The sequence below is a fragment of the Lepidothrix coronata genome, unplaced genomic scaffold, assembly GCF_001604755.1.
Source record: "Lepidothrix coronata isolate B3197 unplaced genomic scaffold, Lepidothrix_coronata-1.0 Scaffold66, whole genome shotgun sequence".
NCBI classification, from domain to species: domain Eukaryota; kingdom Metazoa; phylum Chordata; class Aves; order Passeriformes; family Pipridae; genus Lepidothrix; species Lepidothrix coronata.
Window position 1 is genome coordinate 3,410,609 of NW_016690246.1, and position 15,953 is coordinate 3,426,561.

At 41.7% G+C, this 15,953-nt stretch overlaps 1 protein-coding gene across 2 annotated transcripts in view; it reads left to right on the forward strand.

The window, feature by feature from the left end:
• The first annotated feature begins 1,134 nt into the window (after positions 1 to 1,134).
• MAPK11 (mitogen-activated protein kinase 11) overlaps positions 1,135 to 15,953 on the forward strand; it is a 32,497-nt gene continuing 17,678 nt past the window's right edge. The window contains exons 1-2 of one of the 2 annotated variants that reach the window (XM_017818220.1): positions 1,135 to 1,337; positions 15,189 to 15,318. In XM_017818220.1, the coding sequence (XP_017673709.1) occupies positions 1,225 to 1,337; positions 15,189 to 15,318 (243 nt within the window). In that variant the 5' untranslated portion in view covers positions 1,135 to 1,224. Of the gene's footprint in view, positions 1,342 to 15,188; positions 15,319 to 15,953 lie in introns of both variants that reach the window. The other variant, XM_017818221.1, reaches the window with a different exon arrangement.

The window sequence follows — 15,953 nt, forward strand, 5'->3', positions numbered from 1 at the left end:
GTGCTGAGAAAAATAAGATAAAATAATGGGGTTTTTTATTTTTCACACTTGCCACTTCGTTCAAGTATTATGCCCTCAGCACAGAAATTCAGTTGGGACCAAGAAGCAGCCCAAAGAGGATTGGAGAGGTCTGCTGCACTAGAGCAGGGTAGAAGTGAGAACTAGGCTACAGCTTTAGGAGCACTTAGTACCATTTGAGCGGATGGCTGCGGATAAATGGCTGTAGTAGCATCATTCATGTATTTTTTAATTTAGTTATATTTTAATTTAGTTACTTAGAGGTGGTCAAAGAAGTATAAGAAGTTATGTAAGGAAATAATACATTTTAAAATAGTATACTGGTAACATTGCAGTAGTGCTGTAATGATTCCAGAGATGGTTGAGATATTGTATAAGGTACACTTCGGAGAATAAAAAAAGAAGTCAGAGAACCTTTAACTTTAACTGGTGCATGAGTTTTGGAGTTTTAAAGTTTTCAAGATTGTTTGTTATCTTGAGGGGTCAAGTCTTCTTTGATGAAAAGGGAGAAGACTCAAATGAGGAGTGGGAATCAGCATGTGGGAGTCAATGTTGTAAGGGGAAATTGTAGGCACCAGAGGACTCCCAGTAAATGCCAGACCTGCCCGGGGCTCCCTCAGTGAGCGGGGGCCGCGCTGGCCCCGCAGGCCATGCCCGGGCTGAGAGCCCAGCGCAGGGTCACCGCCGCTGGCGCTGCAGCTCGAGGTGGAGGGGGGAGCCTGACGGGCCGAGGGGGAGCTTCAGGTGGCCTTGGCAAAGTCAGAAAGGTGTCAGCAAAGCTTCAGAAAGCCTGAGAGATGCCAGGGGAAGGGCCGGCTGACCGCGGGGAGCAGAGGCGGCGGCGCGGGCCCTTCCCGCGCGTCCGGGCAGGGGCGGCCGATGCGGTGCAGCCGCCGCTCCGGGCCATCACCGCCCCAGCTGCGGTGCTCCGGGTCAGGATCGGCGCTTCGCCACTCCCCGCACGCCCCGGGCGGCCCGGCGGGAGGACACCAGGTGCCGCCCCGGGGCTCCTGGGCCTGTGCGCCGAGCGCCCCTCGCCCCCTCCCGGGCTTCCCCGGCCCCGGCCGCTGCCCCCACCCCCTCGGCCTCCGCCTTCCCCTCCCCTTCCCCTCCCGGTCCCTCCTCCCCGCCGGCGCCAGCCGTGCTCGCCTCGGCTGAGTGGCGGGTACCGCTGCTGTTGCCGCTGCCGGCGGCGGCTCCGGGAAAATGTCCGAGCGCGGCGGCTTCTACCGGCAGGAGCTGAACAAGACGGTGTGGGAGGTGCCCCAGCGCTACCAGAACCTCACCCCCGTCGGCTCCGGCGCCTACGGCTCCGTGTGGTAGGTGCGGGGCGGCGGCAGCGGGGCCGGGAGCCGGCAGGTGCAGCCGGCGGGCGGCGGGGCCGGACAATGCTGGGCTGGCGGGAGGCTCCGTGCCCCGCCGGGGGTCGTGTGCGGGGAGGGGGGAGCTCGGCGGCGGCGGCGGGCGGGGGCGTGTCCGCCGGGCACCGGTGTGAGCGGCGCCGGGGCTCCCGCTCCCCGCCGCGGCCCCGCGGGGCCGGGAATGCCTCGCCGTAACCCGGGGCAACCGCGCCCGCCGCCGCCCCGGGGCGGCCCCTGCCCGTCCTTCTGCCGCTGCCCCGGGGCCGCTCCTCCGGAGCCTCTCCCCGGGCTATGAGGGGCCCCCGCGGCCGGCAGCGCCGAGTGACCGCCCGCCGCGGGGCCGCTGCCGCCGGGTGCTGCTCCTGCCGGAGTGGGAATTGCCCCGAAGCCGGGAATCCTGCGCAGTCATGGCGGGTCCTAGCGGAGGGGACGGGGAGGCAGCGTTGGGGCGCGAGGAAGCGCTGTCGGAGCGGCGTCCACCCGCGGCCCTTTCAGCCGGGGGGTGAGCGGGACATCCCGCGGGGCCCGGGGCATCCACGGCGAAATGGGGGAGTTCTGTCCGCCGAGACAATGGGGGCAGCCCCTGGAGCGGGGCAGGCTGAGGGAGGACACAGGGGGCTCACCCAGTGGTTTCGGGGGATCGCAGATTAGGGCAGAATGCCGCCCAAGGGCTTCGGGATCTTAAGGTTGTATAAGGGTTTACCACATCTTATCCTAAAACGTATCCCTTTCTTTGATAATTCCTACGTCAGGTTTACGCTCTCGGGAACTCCCAGTGCAGATTGGGCTGTTACTTTAGTATTTGATGCACAATTTACTACACTTATAAAAGCTTTGAATCAATTTTTTGAAATACTAGTGATGTTTAAGGGGTTTCTGAAAAAGAGTTGTGTTTCTTTTGTAAACTGGGTAAGTGAAATTATGTAAAACAATTCATAATGGGCCTTTAAAAAGAAGTACTAAAAAAAAAATTTGTAGAACTTTACTTTTTTCGTGCTCTAAATTCATGCAATAGTTCTCTTTCTCTCTTCATACTCTTCGTAATTGGATAACAGAGAACATTTATGGAGTTTTATATTTGTTGTTTCATTCCCTAGCTCTGTGAAATGTCCCAGTTACATGTGAGCTAGAAATATGCATTTAAAAAACCTCCAACAATCAGCAGAAACACTCAGGACTAGTGTGAAGTATCTTTGAATTCTTCTCTTTTTTTATTATTTTTGATTTATGCTTGCACCAGGGAAATCTAGGCAAATACCATGTGAGTGTTGGTACCTGCCATTGTAGTTAAGCATAGAGTCCTCTGACAGTGTGCTGTGAATAGTCTCACAAGGACCTAATTTATTTAGACTATAAAAATCTTAGTTTGTGCAATAAAAGAAGAGAAAGTAAACTAAGATATACAGTAACAGAGTAACTACTTTTGTGTTCCAATTGAAACTGCATTTCTGCTTATTTTTCCTATTTATGCTGACATAATTTTAAGGGGAAGACCAACTTCGCTGAATTTTGTAATGAGATGTCAAGACTTTTGAGAAATTGCAATGGAAATAAAAGCTTGTCATGGTTCACTTGCAGCACAGCTGGTGCTTTGGTTTTTGAAACTGTCTGCAGAGACAAGGAAATCCTAGTATTTTTATCAATTGCAAAGTATAGGAAGTGGGATATAAAATGGAGACTGGAAGATGCTGTGGGAAAGGTTTGCTCTAAAATAGACATTTAAAAATAAAATATAGCATTAAATTATTGCTCTATATTAATAGCCTCGTTAACATCAATGAACTGTAAACCCAAAGAGAAGCTTGAATATGAGGAAAAGGTAAGCATCTCTCTGAGAAAAGCCATCTATTTTTAGTGTCTATTGAAATTGATTTTTTTTCTGTCTGTGTGCATGTGCTTTACCCAGGAGACCCACAAGACACAACTGTTCCCTTGAGTAATATGCTATATTTCTTCTGTGAATAATTGTACTCCTATTCAGTAAAATGTCTAAAAACATACTCAAGTCTTACAGAAACCACTGGAATTAAACAAATTCTTAAGTGGTTTGATGAATAGAAGCCAAGGTCCTGAACTCTAAACAGTGACTTTAAAACAGGAACAGTTGTAACAAATTTTTTCTGCCTCAGTGGAACTGTTCTCTAGTTCTACCCTTTTTTTTTTTTAAACAGTAAGTTATCAGTCATGTCCAATAGACTTGGGTAACTGAATTGATAACTGATAATAAGAAACATATTGTAAATACTTGCATTTAAGCATCCTTTGCTTGCAGCTCAAAATCAATAGGAGAGTTTGTGTCGGGAGGCTGTGTTTTGGCCCAATTTATTGATATTTTGTAAGTCTGGTAGAATTAGTGTTTGAGTTAATTGCAGATGCATCAAGCATGCTACTGAGATAGATATTAGCAGTTTAAAACAGATTCATTTTCAGAGAGTTATCTATACCAAGCACAGTGCTTTCACATTTGTTTTTCTTAGTTTTTATTTAGATGTGGAATATGCATAAAACCAAAATCTTCCTTAGCATTAAGAGCTCTACTGCTTTTCTCACTCTTTTAATGACATATCACAAAGAACTTTTTTTTTTTGGAAATCCTCCAGACTCAACCACAATGCTAAGATGTGTTGCACTTCAGCATCTACGTGAACGGCAGAGAGACCTCTGAGGTCTGTCCCTCAAGGTCTTCTCCCTTACAGAACTTTTTATGTTACTCATGTTTTTTAACTCCATGGAAGGCTTCCTCTTACTTGAGCTCTTTCCTATGACCATTCAAGCTCATGGATGTTCTGTCATTTGCCACTGTCAGATCTGACTTTTTCTAATTTTTTAGGAAAAAAATTAACATCCTGTGGAAGTGTGAGCGGTGTGTGGTAGTTTAGTTACATGTAAAAGTATCAACGGCATCTTCAAGGTTACATTTTGGTTAATTTCACTCTTCTCTGGGTGTTTGTTTGTTTGTTTTGTTAGAAAATTTACACATAGAACTTGTTTGTTTTGGAGTGGTTTTCTTTTTGTGCTATAGCTTTTCTTATCAAGTTGAGTTTTTTTATTATTAGAAAATTATTTTAACTCTTTCTCAAGCCAAAACTCGGTTAAAGTTTTTTTGAAAAGTGCGTTTTCAGTGTCTATCCTCAAATTTGGATTTACCTCTCACAGAAGTCAAAGAGCTGGTTGACTCTTAACAGACCAGGCACCAAACCTTCTAATTGAGAGTTTTGAAAACCTTCTGATGTCAAGTGCAGCATTTAAGATAAATTAAGGCATTTAGATGGGAAGCAAGCTAGCTTACTTTAGGAGCAATCATCTTCATCTACAACCATTTTGTTTCAGTTCTAGAGAAAAGAGACATATTACATCTCAGGTCAAACTGCATTTTAAACTCTCGTTCCTCCAGAATTCTGCCTTTTAAATAAGAATTCTGACTGTGTTTGAGTCTTCCGACTGTCCCAGTGATATTGCTTATAAACTGGGCCTTTAGCCTGAAGCATCTCTGCCTCTCTGTTGTATTGTGGTGGGTCCGCTATGGTTTGGTACATGGCCACCTTTTACTCTGGGAGCTGGCATTGCTACCTGCCTTGAGAAAGAGCTTCTTCTTTTTTAAAGACTACTTATTGTACCACAAATTATGTAATGTGGACAGATTTTTGGTTTGCTGTTGTTTGGGGTTTTTTTAAAGCCTGTATGCTTCTTTTTATGCAGCTTTTGTAAACTGTGTTCTAACCTACTTAGTCCTATTTTTACCTGGGAGGGATTGACAGCATTCTGCAGCATGCTGTCTCTGATCTCTCCAACAGGTTGTTTCACATTAGCATATTGCAGTCTCTGTGTTCTGCCTTCTTTGGAAAGAACAGACGTTGCAAGATGAACCAAAGTGAGTCCAGATCTTCTTCACAACCAGAAACTCCAGCACTGTTTCCTCAGAGGCTGTTTGCATCAATAGCACTTACACTCACTCTCTTTTGATTTTGAGTATACAATGCCTAACACCAACTTAGATGGCATAACACATTTGTAAAAAGAGGCCTGCTAAGTCAGAGTGTAATGGCACGGGCCTCAGTTCAAGAAAAGCAGGAAAGCAAAGCCTGCCTTAAGTCATTTAGACAATGCAACATGTCAGTATTTCTCTATCCTGTTAACTTTACGTGCATGCTTAAGATTCACTAAGTTTGTGTCCTGGCTAATTTTGGGTAGAAACAGGACAAGGTGGATGCTGTTTAGGCTATTGTTTTGCTTCGAAGAAGTACAAGTGGAAAAATAGAAGCAGAAGACTCTATTCTTGAAGTTTAACCCCTTCTTTCCTTTCATCCACTCTGTTCTGTGCTTCTGGTTAGATTGTACTCAAAAGTGTTTTGAAGGGCAGTAGCTTGCAATACTGGAACATAGCATTGCTGATGCTGTCCTTTTCACGTCAAGAACCTCTAAGGAGATGCTGAGACAACTCAGTAGCATCTGAGCAATTCTAAAAGCTGATATAAATTGTCTTTGACTGACAAAGAGAAAAATTTCTTCATCCAAGGATTGTATTTGATGACTTGCATATTTTTTTAAAAAGGATCTTTTTACTTAGCTGTAGTGATACTAAGTGTATGATTTCAGTTGTGAGATCAGGCTGCTGGAGTTATGGTGTGTGTCAGTGTAACACTACATGCTACTTTAAATAGTAAATGCTGAGATAAACTTCTAGAGTAGTAGTAACACACAGCTGCTGTGTGTAAACACAGCTGGAAAATGAAGGTGGTATAGATCTCTACAGGCTAAACACAATCCCAAGCATGTGTAGATTTCAGCGTACTCCCTTTGGACTGTTCTTTTGGATTAGGTCTTTTGTTTCCAATACAAATACAGGTGCTGAACTTCACCCTACATATGGTTATGTTGATTGGAAACTTTTCACACAATGTTGTTAAAATATTGTTGTCCAAGGTCTGTTAAGAGTTGTCTAATTTTGGTATATGTCATTCAGAAGGAAGGTATTGAACCCTTTCATTAGTTTTGCAAATATTTACAATGTGCCCTTCTAAGCATATTCAAAGCTTGAAAACTGAGTGAGAGATGAAGGCTGACATGACAATCCAGTCAGAAGCAGGACATTTCTTAAAACTGAGTAAACGTAATAACGATACTTAGAAACAAGGCCTTGAAGGCAAGGTTGCAGCAGGGAGAAGAGCTAAATAAAAGGAGTTGCATGACCAATGTTACATCTTAGAAGGAGAATCTTTGCAGCAGTATTGCTAGAGTGAATGGATGAAAATAAGTGAAGCAACAAAAAAATGTTGCAGAGTGAGACCTTTAGAAAAATGTAAGGAAATAGCCATTAGGAACAAAAACACGGTGGCATTTGCAGCTACAAAGCCAAGAGAGGTCAAGAATTCAAGAAATTTTGTAAAAGTTACATAAAAGAAGATGGAAGAGTTTTTCTGAGCACTGACCAGGAAGACATCACTAGACAGTTTGTTGAAAGTGGTTTTGTTAGAGTACTAGAGTGGAATGCAGATTGCTTGTCATTCCTTTGTCTGGTTTCATCCTGAGTATTTTCCAGCTGTTGGAACAGTATAGTTAACTGACTTTGGAAAGGAAAGGGAAATGGGTTGGTAATTAGTGGAGTCAAGGTTCCTATTTTAAATGAGAATGTCTTAGAACACTTAATGAAGGAGGTGTTTGTGGAGAAGAGTGAGAAGAGCTAAGAATTGCTATGCCAGAGATTTCTATATAGGAGGCTGTCACTAAGCCTGTGAAGTAGTTTTGGAGTAGATGACATCTGTGCGTGTGAGAGGAGGGTGATAGAGGGTCTCGTAGGAAAGGTGAAGAAAAGGCAAGGTTAGGAGAGATCCTTTTTAGAGAAAGGGGAGGCATGGAATGGAAGAGAGATAAGAGGCACAAGATGACTCAGTTGTGGCAGAAAGACAGTAAGGGTCATGGAATTTCAGCCTTCTGTGTGGCTGTAGGGATACATTAACAGAGCGTATTCTCTGCAGAGGGACTCCTCCATCCCGCCTTTATATTTTTTTGTGATATGCACCCTCCTGACTACATGAGGCAGCAGTGGCATAGCTCCCTCCTTTCCTGTCCTGCTGTCAACCAGGATTGTGATTGCAGTTGCCTGATGGACACAGTCCCTGTTTCAGAGACCTGAAGATCTTAGGGCCTGGTTGCTTTAACACTGCTTCCCAAGGAGCTGTTTGCAATTTCAGAACCTATTAGTTAGTTGATACCAAAAATATATTAAAATAGTATATTAAAAAAAAAATCTTAGTTCTGTCCATACACTTGGGAAGGGAGAGGGCATTTCAAAACCTCTATGTGACCTGGTTAATTGCTACCATTTAAAATTTTGGCTCTTGTAGAGAGAGGAAACAGGAAATGTGAAGTGGGGGGAGGAATAGGAAAAAGAAGAATGTGAATGTAAGCGAGATTTTTTCAGTATAGGTTTGTGTAATATATTTGAAAGCACTGATATTTTTCACGTTAAACTTTATTTCCAGATTAACCACACGCATTTCTAACTGAAGCTTCAAAGCCCACAATGTGTAACTCCCTGTCAGTCTTTTTTAATGAAATGATGAATGGAACACATTTGTCATTAGCAGTGTACTGGCTTAGTGGCAGCTGACTGATTTTCTTGTTTACATACTGACATTGGGCTTGTAGGCTATCTAAAATACATGATTATTTTAATATCCGTGAGTTGGTTGTACATGCTGAGGAAGCTATGAGCTTATGACCCCAACTGTCTCTATGTTTTTCTCACAACCATGATTTTAAATACATCACTCCCGCTGGTTTAAGCTGTACTGTCTGTAGCTTCACCTAGAAAAGTGTGACTGCTCCTCTGTAAAGTTATTTGAATGTTCTGTGCCACTGTGGAGGCACAGAAAACATATCAGAAACTGAAAAATGGCTTGTGAACTCAGAGGCTGATACAGCACTTTTATTATCATGTTGTTACATTGAAAGAAGATTGGTGATGTATTCAATAACATATGGAGAGCAATTATTTTTTAATATTTTTCAGTGTCTGCTTAAAACATAAAGCCAACGTATTTTTATCTTGGTTATAGAACAATTATGTTGCCCATGTAAGAGATAATTTGTGGTTTTATATTTAGATTTAGTGGTAAATTAATCTGAGATAATTAACAGTGATTGTACTAAAACCAAAACAATTGAGGCTAGCACTCAGCATAGTGTGTTGGAACAATATCCAAGTGATGGGATGTAATTTTACAGTACAATAACCTGTCATCATCAAGCAGGTTTGGGGTTTTTTTGTCTATGAGGAGATTAACTCTCTAGTTTCAGAGTTGGCCACTAGTCATCCTCTCATATTTTGTCTTGCTATGGTCTAATTTTTCTTTATGGTTTCCTTTTGAGGCACATATTTTGTGATTTGTGTGGTTTAGCAAACACACTCTTTGCACTTTAGAGCCAGCTCTTAGAGTGTGCAAATCACCAACATGAACTTGTAAAAAAGTAACAAAACATTTATAAAGAACAAACAAAACGAAACAAACCATTTCCTGGTACTTTTAACTCAAATCGGCTGTGGGTGGCTGTTTTGTGTTGTTCCCTTGCTGCTCTGCCAATAGGTATTATGGTCCATTTTCTAGTATTGGATGGGTGGTGTGTGTGCTTTTTGCAAACTACTCTATATCTCAAAAAATAGCTCTGTTTATTTCAATAAAAAAGAAGAAAAAGATTCTGGAGAAGACCCAGAAGACAAAGTTCACAAACTAAACCTTTCAAACAAAAATCAAAATCTGTGTTATTAATGTGATTAGTTTCTTTTATTTACATGACATTTATGAGAAATGTAAAAAGGGTTGATATTCACTGTACTTGTGAGGAACCCTAATTACACAATTGGATACTAGCAAATGTCCCAGGGCAAGGTTCCTATGGTCCCTCTTTCCTGTCTTTCTTGCCAATGCATGGTGCAGTAAGGGCTGTCCCCTCAATGATGAGGTTTTCTGTGTATTGACCCCTATTCTGTTCCTTCCTCTTCAATACTTGCTCACATATACCCTCCTGCTGCTGTTGCTTGTTTTTCTCAGGAATTCTTACAAATTAAGAGGACGTGTCCACAAGGAGGTTCATGTCTCCTGTAATAGAAAGAGTCAATGGGTACAGAAAAGGGTGCCGAGGTCTGTGGATAAGCGCTCAAAATTATGAATCTGTGTTTTGAGCATCAATTGCCTTTTTTTGGAGGGAGGGGCTGTTGGTTTGGTTTGGTTTGGTTTTCGGGAGGGGGTTTGTGTCCCTTAACACTTACATGTAATGGGGGACTCTTCCCATGTTCTGAAGGAATGTGACCCAGGGAAGGTAAGAAGCTTGTGTTATGCTGCAGTGAAAGAAACAAAAATAGAAACCTGGAACAATATGGGGAAAACCCAGACCCAGTGTCATTGTCACATGTGCTGCTTACAGCATTCTCTCCAAGTTTTGGTATAGTGTGTCCAATCTGTTTCAAACTTCTGATGGTGTAAGGGTAACAGCCTCCTAAGCTGAGACACCGAATTATAAAAAAGAATGTTGGAAAAGTTAGTCTTCTGCATTTTGCACTTAACCTCAAATCAGTCTCTTAGAATACATATATCTAATTAGTTTGTACAGCTATATTTGTGAAAGCATAAAATCAGACTTTGTAGACAACCAAAACCTTGTGGTTATCTGGAGTGATGGGGATGGAATATTGTCTGATTCAGGTAACCTACAGCAGGTGAGGAGGTTGCTGCAGGCACAAGTCTGGCACCTAGTACAGCCAGCTTTGGGTCATGCCTTCATTCTGCATCAGCTGGACCTGAGCTGGCTTCAGGAATGAAGAGAACTCACTAGACTGAACACTGCATTCAAGCTGAACTTTTTCCAGGCATTGCGGGTAGTAATGTGCCCAGCTGATAAGCCCTTGCCAAGCCCAAAGTTTCAGGGACTGGCTGTAGTTCAGTGGGACCAGCTGATCCCAAGAAGAATTCTTCCTGCATTATATACTAGAGTTTACTAAATAGGATAAGAGGTGGCTCTATGTGTGGTTTGTTAGATCAGATTCCCACAAACAGCCTCCAGCTATTGAAGAAAATTCGATCCCAAAGGCTAAGTAGCCATAGGTGAATGGTGTACTTCTAGTCCCAAAATCGCTGAGAGATCAGAGTGGGCTGCACACATGAATGGACTGTCTGTCCACTATTACTGCTCTGCAACCACAGGGGATAAACTGTCCATGGATACTAGGGAAATTACTGTAAGTACAGCCATAGTTATAAGCATCAGCTACCAAAACCTGTGTCCCATCAAAAGTCATGAAGTTAGCTTGAAGCTGTTAAAATCTTGTGTTTTCCACTTCTTAAGTTTTTAGACTGCAGTAGCTTCCTACTTTCATATTTTTCTCTAATACCTTAAGAACTGGGTAAATGTGCATATAAATAGAGATTCGTATTTCATCTAGTGGAACTTCAATAGAATTCCTAAATATAGGAGTTGACAACACTGAAAAGGTGGGTCTAATTTAAGCAATGATTGAAAATAACACTAAACAAAAGTCTCTAATCTGTGTGAAAATGATGCCATCCATGTAAGCAGAATAATGTCTTTTTATCCTTGATCTTGGAAAGAGAGACAGCAAAAAATGTGTCATAACTCTGATGGGTTCTTGGTCAAGAATGATCATATCTGAAAAAGCTATTGCTAAGATTGTTACAAAGTTGTTTCTTGTAAATTAAAGCGATATTAATAATTGTGTTTCTTTTTAAATTATGATAGAAAGTCTGTCTAAAGTGGTGTTCCCATATTCTGTTGAGGCATGTGAGCATACCATGTAGTGATGGTGACAGAAATACTGACAATATGTAATTAAAAAGTCACTTATTTTCACTGCGTACAACAAATGAAATGCCAACAGTAAGGAATAGATTAGAGATGGGAGACGATATCCCTTTGCAAATATCAAAGTTTATCTCCGTCGCACTATTCTGTCCAGCTACATGAAGTAACAACATAATCAGAGATAAAACACTTCAGAAGAAGTAGTTTCAGAGAAACCCAGGAAACAGTAGCTGAACCATTGGAAGGATGATTTGTTTCCTTGTGTGAGTATAAACCAGATATAAACACAGGTATTTGGCCAAAGCTGAAGTATGTAGAAAATAACCTTGCAAAAGAAAAAGTCACTGTAAGTTGCTGGCAGTTGTTTGTGAGGCAATGCAAACACCAAAAGACTGGCAGAGAAGCCCTCTCCAGTCTCAGGGAAGAAGTGGGAAGCTGTGAGTCAGACATCATGCAGGGTAAGGGAAGGTGAGGATGTCCTGCTTACTGCTGGGGCAGAGTTCATTTTCTTCTTAGTAGATGGTACAGTGCTGTGTTTGAGATTCAGTATGAGAATAATGTTGATAACAGTCTGATGTATTGGGTTTTGCTATGTAGTGCTGACCCTAAGTTAAGGACTTTTCAGTGTCCCATGTTCTGCTAATTAGGAGCTGCGTTGGAAGCTGTGAGGGAGCACAGCTGGGACAGATGACCTGACCTGGCCAAAGGGATGTTTCATACCATAGAATATCATGTGGTTATTAGAATTATTAATATTGTTAACATATTTGAGATTATTATTATTATATTTTGTTTCAATTATTAAATTGTTCTTCTCTCAATGCATGAGGTTTACTTTTTCTTTCTGAGGTGGGGGTGGAGGGGAGTGAGCAGGTAGGGCAGCTGTGTAATTAGTTGCCAGCTGCAGTTAAACTGTGACAGAGGGCCTCTAACACTTTTTTCCCCTGTTAAATCAAAGTAGTTAACAACATAGGTTTGGGGGTTTTTTTAAGAAGCTGTTTTCAGTCATTTTACGCTGTTTACAGGCCCCCAAGGAAGGGTTTGCAAGTGCCAAGGTCAGGTGGTCCCATATTTTTGCTCTGATAGGCCCAGAGATGTCCTATCCAGGGACTAGTCTGAAAACTGAGCATTTTTGGGGATATCACACAGAAAGGGAAGCTGCTCATCCTGCCATCTGATAGTTTACTCAGGGGCCAATGAGGGATTTGAGGGACAAACCACATTGCAGCTATGATGATGTAATATCGAGACAGAGAGACCTAGTATTAAAATGTGATCACAGAGGCAGTAGCAGAGGTCACAGATGCAAGTCATCCTTGAATCTGACAAACAAGACAGTTCAAACATACTTTTGAATGCTTTACTGTTAATAACTTGAATTACAATGATGGGAAATCAGGCAAGGAAGGAGCCTGAGGCATTGGCTCTGATTATCACTTGGTGCACTTAGTTGAGTGTGGAGGAACTCATTTAAACCAAGTCAGTCACTGGCCTGTGCAGCTTCAATACATGATATTTCATGATTTCCCATTGGAGGTCTCAGGACTCAAGTTGCCTTTTTTTTTTCCTCTTCTCCTTACATGGTTCCATCCTAGGTCTGAAAAGCTGCTGTCATAAGAATTATTGAAGCTAAGAAGATAGTGCTTTGTACCATCTGAAAGCTTCGTAGCCTTGAGTCATATGGAGGATAAAAAGTAATCCATCTTAAAGATCAGTGGTTTTTAAATCACTGAAACGCACATTTGGACTTAGAATTGGAGGGAGAGTGATGTTTATCATTATAATGGGATTTAAAATCTAATTCCTCCTAGCCTTGTATAATGTATACAGTATTTCACAAACCAGTATAAGCACGAGTGGGAAGGCTTGTGAGTTGCCAGAAGAGCTGAAATGTTAAGCAGACTGCTGTTTGGGGCAGTGTTATTTATTTATCTGGATAAACATTTCCTTTTCAAAAGAAGTTGGAAAGGATATAGAGAGTATGCATCTGTGCGACTTGGCGGTGTTCTCCAGTGGCTTCACTGCCCATGATTAAACACAAGGCAATTACATCTAATCTTTGTTGCCTTAACAGCCAAGTATTGGCTTCCTTTTTATTTCTTTAGATTTACTTGTGCAACCTTCATATTGTTCCTGTGGCTGGTCATGTGGAATTTTAAGATATCTCTGTTGTCAGTTCTTCTCACACTGTTTGTTCCTTGAGCTGCTCCATGTATTTGAGCAACACAACATCCTCATATCCTGAATAACTCTGTCCCTGCCCTACTGTCGGGACAAGTATCTCTATTATATCCCTTCCACCCACTTGTCAGAGTGATATCAGTCATCTTCTTCCTATGCATTCTTTCTGCTGCTCAGGGAATGCCCTTCCTGAGGTGCTCAGCAAAGCCACAACACTTTACACCTTTAAAACTTCCCTGAAGATCAGCTTCTGTGATGCTTGCAAGGAACTAGCTATGTAATCTACTTATCTGTTTCATTTATCTCATGAGTGACTCTCTCCTTCCATGATGCATGCAAGAAACTTGTTAATTAAATCTACTTGCTTTTACTCTGGTTTTTATGAAATTCTGGATTGACCTTCACCTGGTTGGGTGAATTCTAGGGTAACTGTATCACAATCACCTTTTGGGTGCCACACTGATCTTCCTGGCTGTTTGTTGCTTGTATCCTTTGTTGCTTCTCATTAGAAATGCCACCTTGCCCTGTAGATAATGAGGCTTTGCTCTTCACTTGACTCTTCATGACTTGACCATAGCACCAAATATGTGTAGGAGTTCACCTGCTTGGAGCTGATTATAGGCTCAGTGTATTAGGTTGGGAGCTACTCCAGGCACAATCAATGTTTTTTGTCTCTAGCAGATATCTCCTACAACAATTTGCAGGAATGTCTAAAACACTGTGCAGAAGGAGCTAATAGCATTTGGTGTGACTGCTGATTGTTGTCATGCTACTCCCTGCATTTTTCATGTTGTCTAATTTTTGTGTTTATAACTCCAAAAAAGTTCTATAAGATTAATGTGTGTAAAGGTTCTTGGCTTGTTACTGCTCTCTAGTAAGCATAGATAGTGTTATCCACACTTCAAACAGAGAATTTCAATGTATTTTAATTGAACACAATTTTAACTCAATAGATAAGAGTAACAGCTGAAAGATTTTTTTTTTCTTCCTAAGAGGAGGTAAAAAATTGAACCTTTTTATAATTGTACTGTGTAGTCTCATGAAATAATACATGCAGAGATCATTTTTATTTCTGTGCTACTGATCAGACATCATTTATTTGTGGCTTGTTGTGCTTGTCATGTCTCTCTAATGCACAAAAACCAGTGGGTCTCCCTTGTTTGCAAATTGTGACTTGTATATTTAGTGTCCTTTTCAGCAGGGCACCTCCATCTATGTGACGTTAGGCACATGCTGTGTGTCAGCAGGATCTGTAGGCTGAAGTGTAAGACGTGCCCATTTTTCACTTGCTGCCAGCCTTTCCCAAGGAAATGGTATGGCCTTGGCTATGTCAACATCCTAATTTAATACCAGTTTTAGGGCATTATCGTCTAGCAAGCTAATGGTCGTGTAGGTAATTAATATTCCTAGACACAATGGCAGCATTCCTCTAATTAGTGAAGATTTCAGTTTGTTCAGTAAAAACAAACTTCAGAGTCTGAATCTCCGTATTCCCTACGAGCCTTGCATTGGAGCTGGAGGCTGGAGCTGCACTAATGGAGCTAATTTTCTGGTTATTTTTTCTACCATATTGGGAAGGGTTATGCAGGGATAAGTTCTGAACAGTACTGTAAGCATTAGTAATTTCCTAGATGGAAAACAAGGGAACTTGTGTTTGAATACTCAGAGTTACTGCTGACTGGCTCCTTGGGTGTAGTCCCTGAGTAGAAGGTGAAAGAGCCCCCAGGAGAGTACAGGTTTCTTCATTGTATTACCTGAGAGCTTTGAAGTAGAACATGCCATCAAAATGGACTTTTTCTTTTCCTCTTCCAGTTCAGCTTATGATACCAAAACAAGACAGAAGGTGGCAGTGAAAAAGCTTTCAAGGCCTTTTCAGTCACTTATCCATGCACGGAGGACCTACCGAGAGCTTCGGTTGCTTAAGCACATGAAGCATGAGAATGTAAGTGGACAGTGAGTTCTTTCCCTTAAAGTTTGCAAAATAGGCTTAATTTCAGTTAGGTTCAATCTTTTTTGAAAAGTATATGCAACTGTCTAGCTACCCAAGATACCTGGACCCAGCCATCTGGACTTTAGAGGCTTTCAGTAACAGGCTGCATTTTTATTTTAAAAATATCTAATTAAATCTTGAAGATGAGGTTAATGAAATCCAAAACAAGTGGTCCTACTTTTCCCTAACTAAAGTAATAAAAGTATTCTCTTGAAAAGTATACTGTTGAAACATCTTGAACCATAAGTTCAGGGGGAAAAAACCCTGCTTTTTCTGGTTTTGGATTCTGTCAGACACTCTTTAGGCCCCACGTAACTGAGTACTGTTCTAAGTTTATGTGGTAAACAGTTGATTTCAGTGTGATATCCACCTGCTTAAAGGTAATTTGATGACCTGAAGCCTGAATAAAATATGGTGGATTGAAAAGTATCCTGGAGAAAGGATGCTATAAAAGTTAAACAAGAACAGAACAAGAAAACCCATGAAACTGTGCATAATCTTAAGTATAACAATTGTATAAGACATGTGTCAACTTTTCTGTATTGAGACATTACTTTTCCTGCCTTAATTTTTGTTTGTCTAAAATC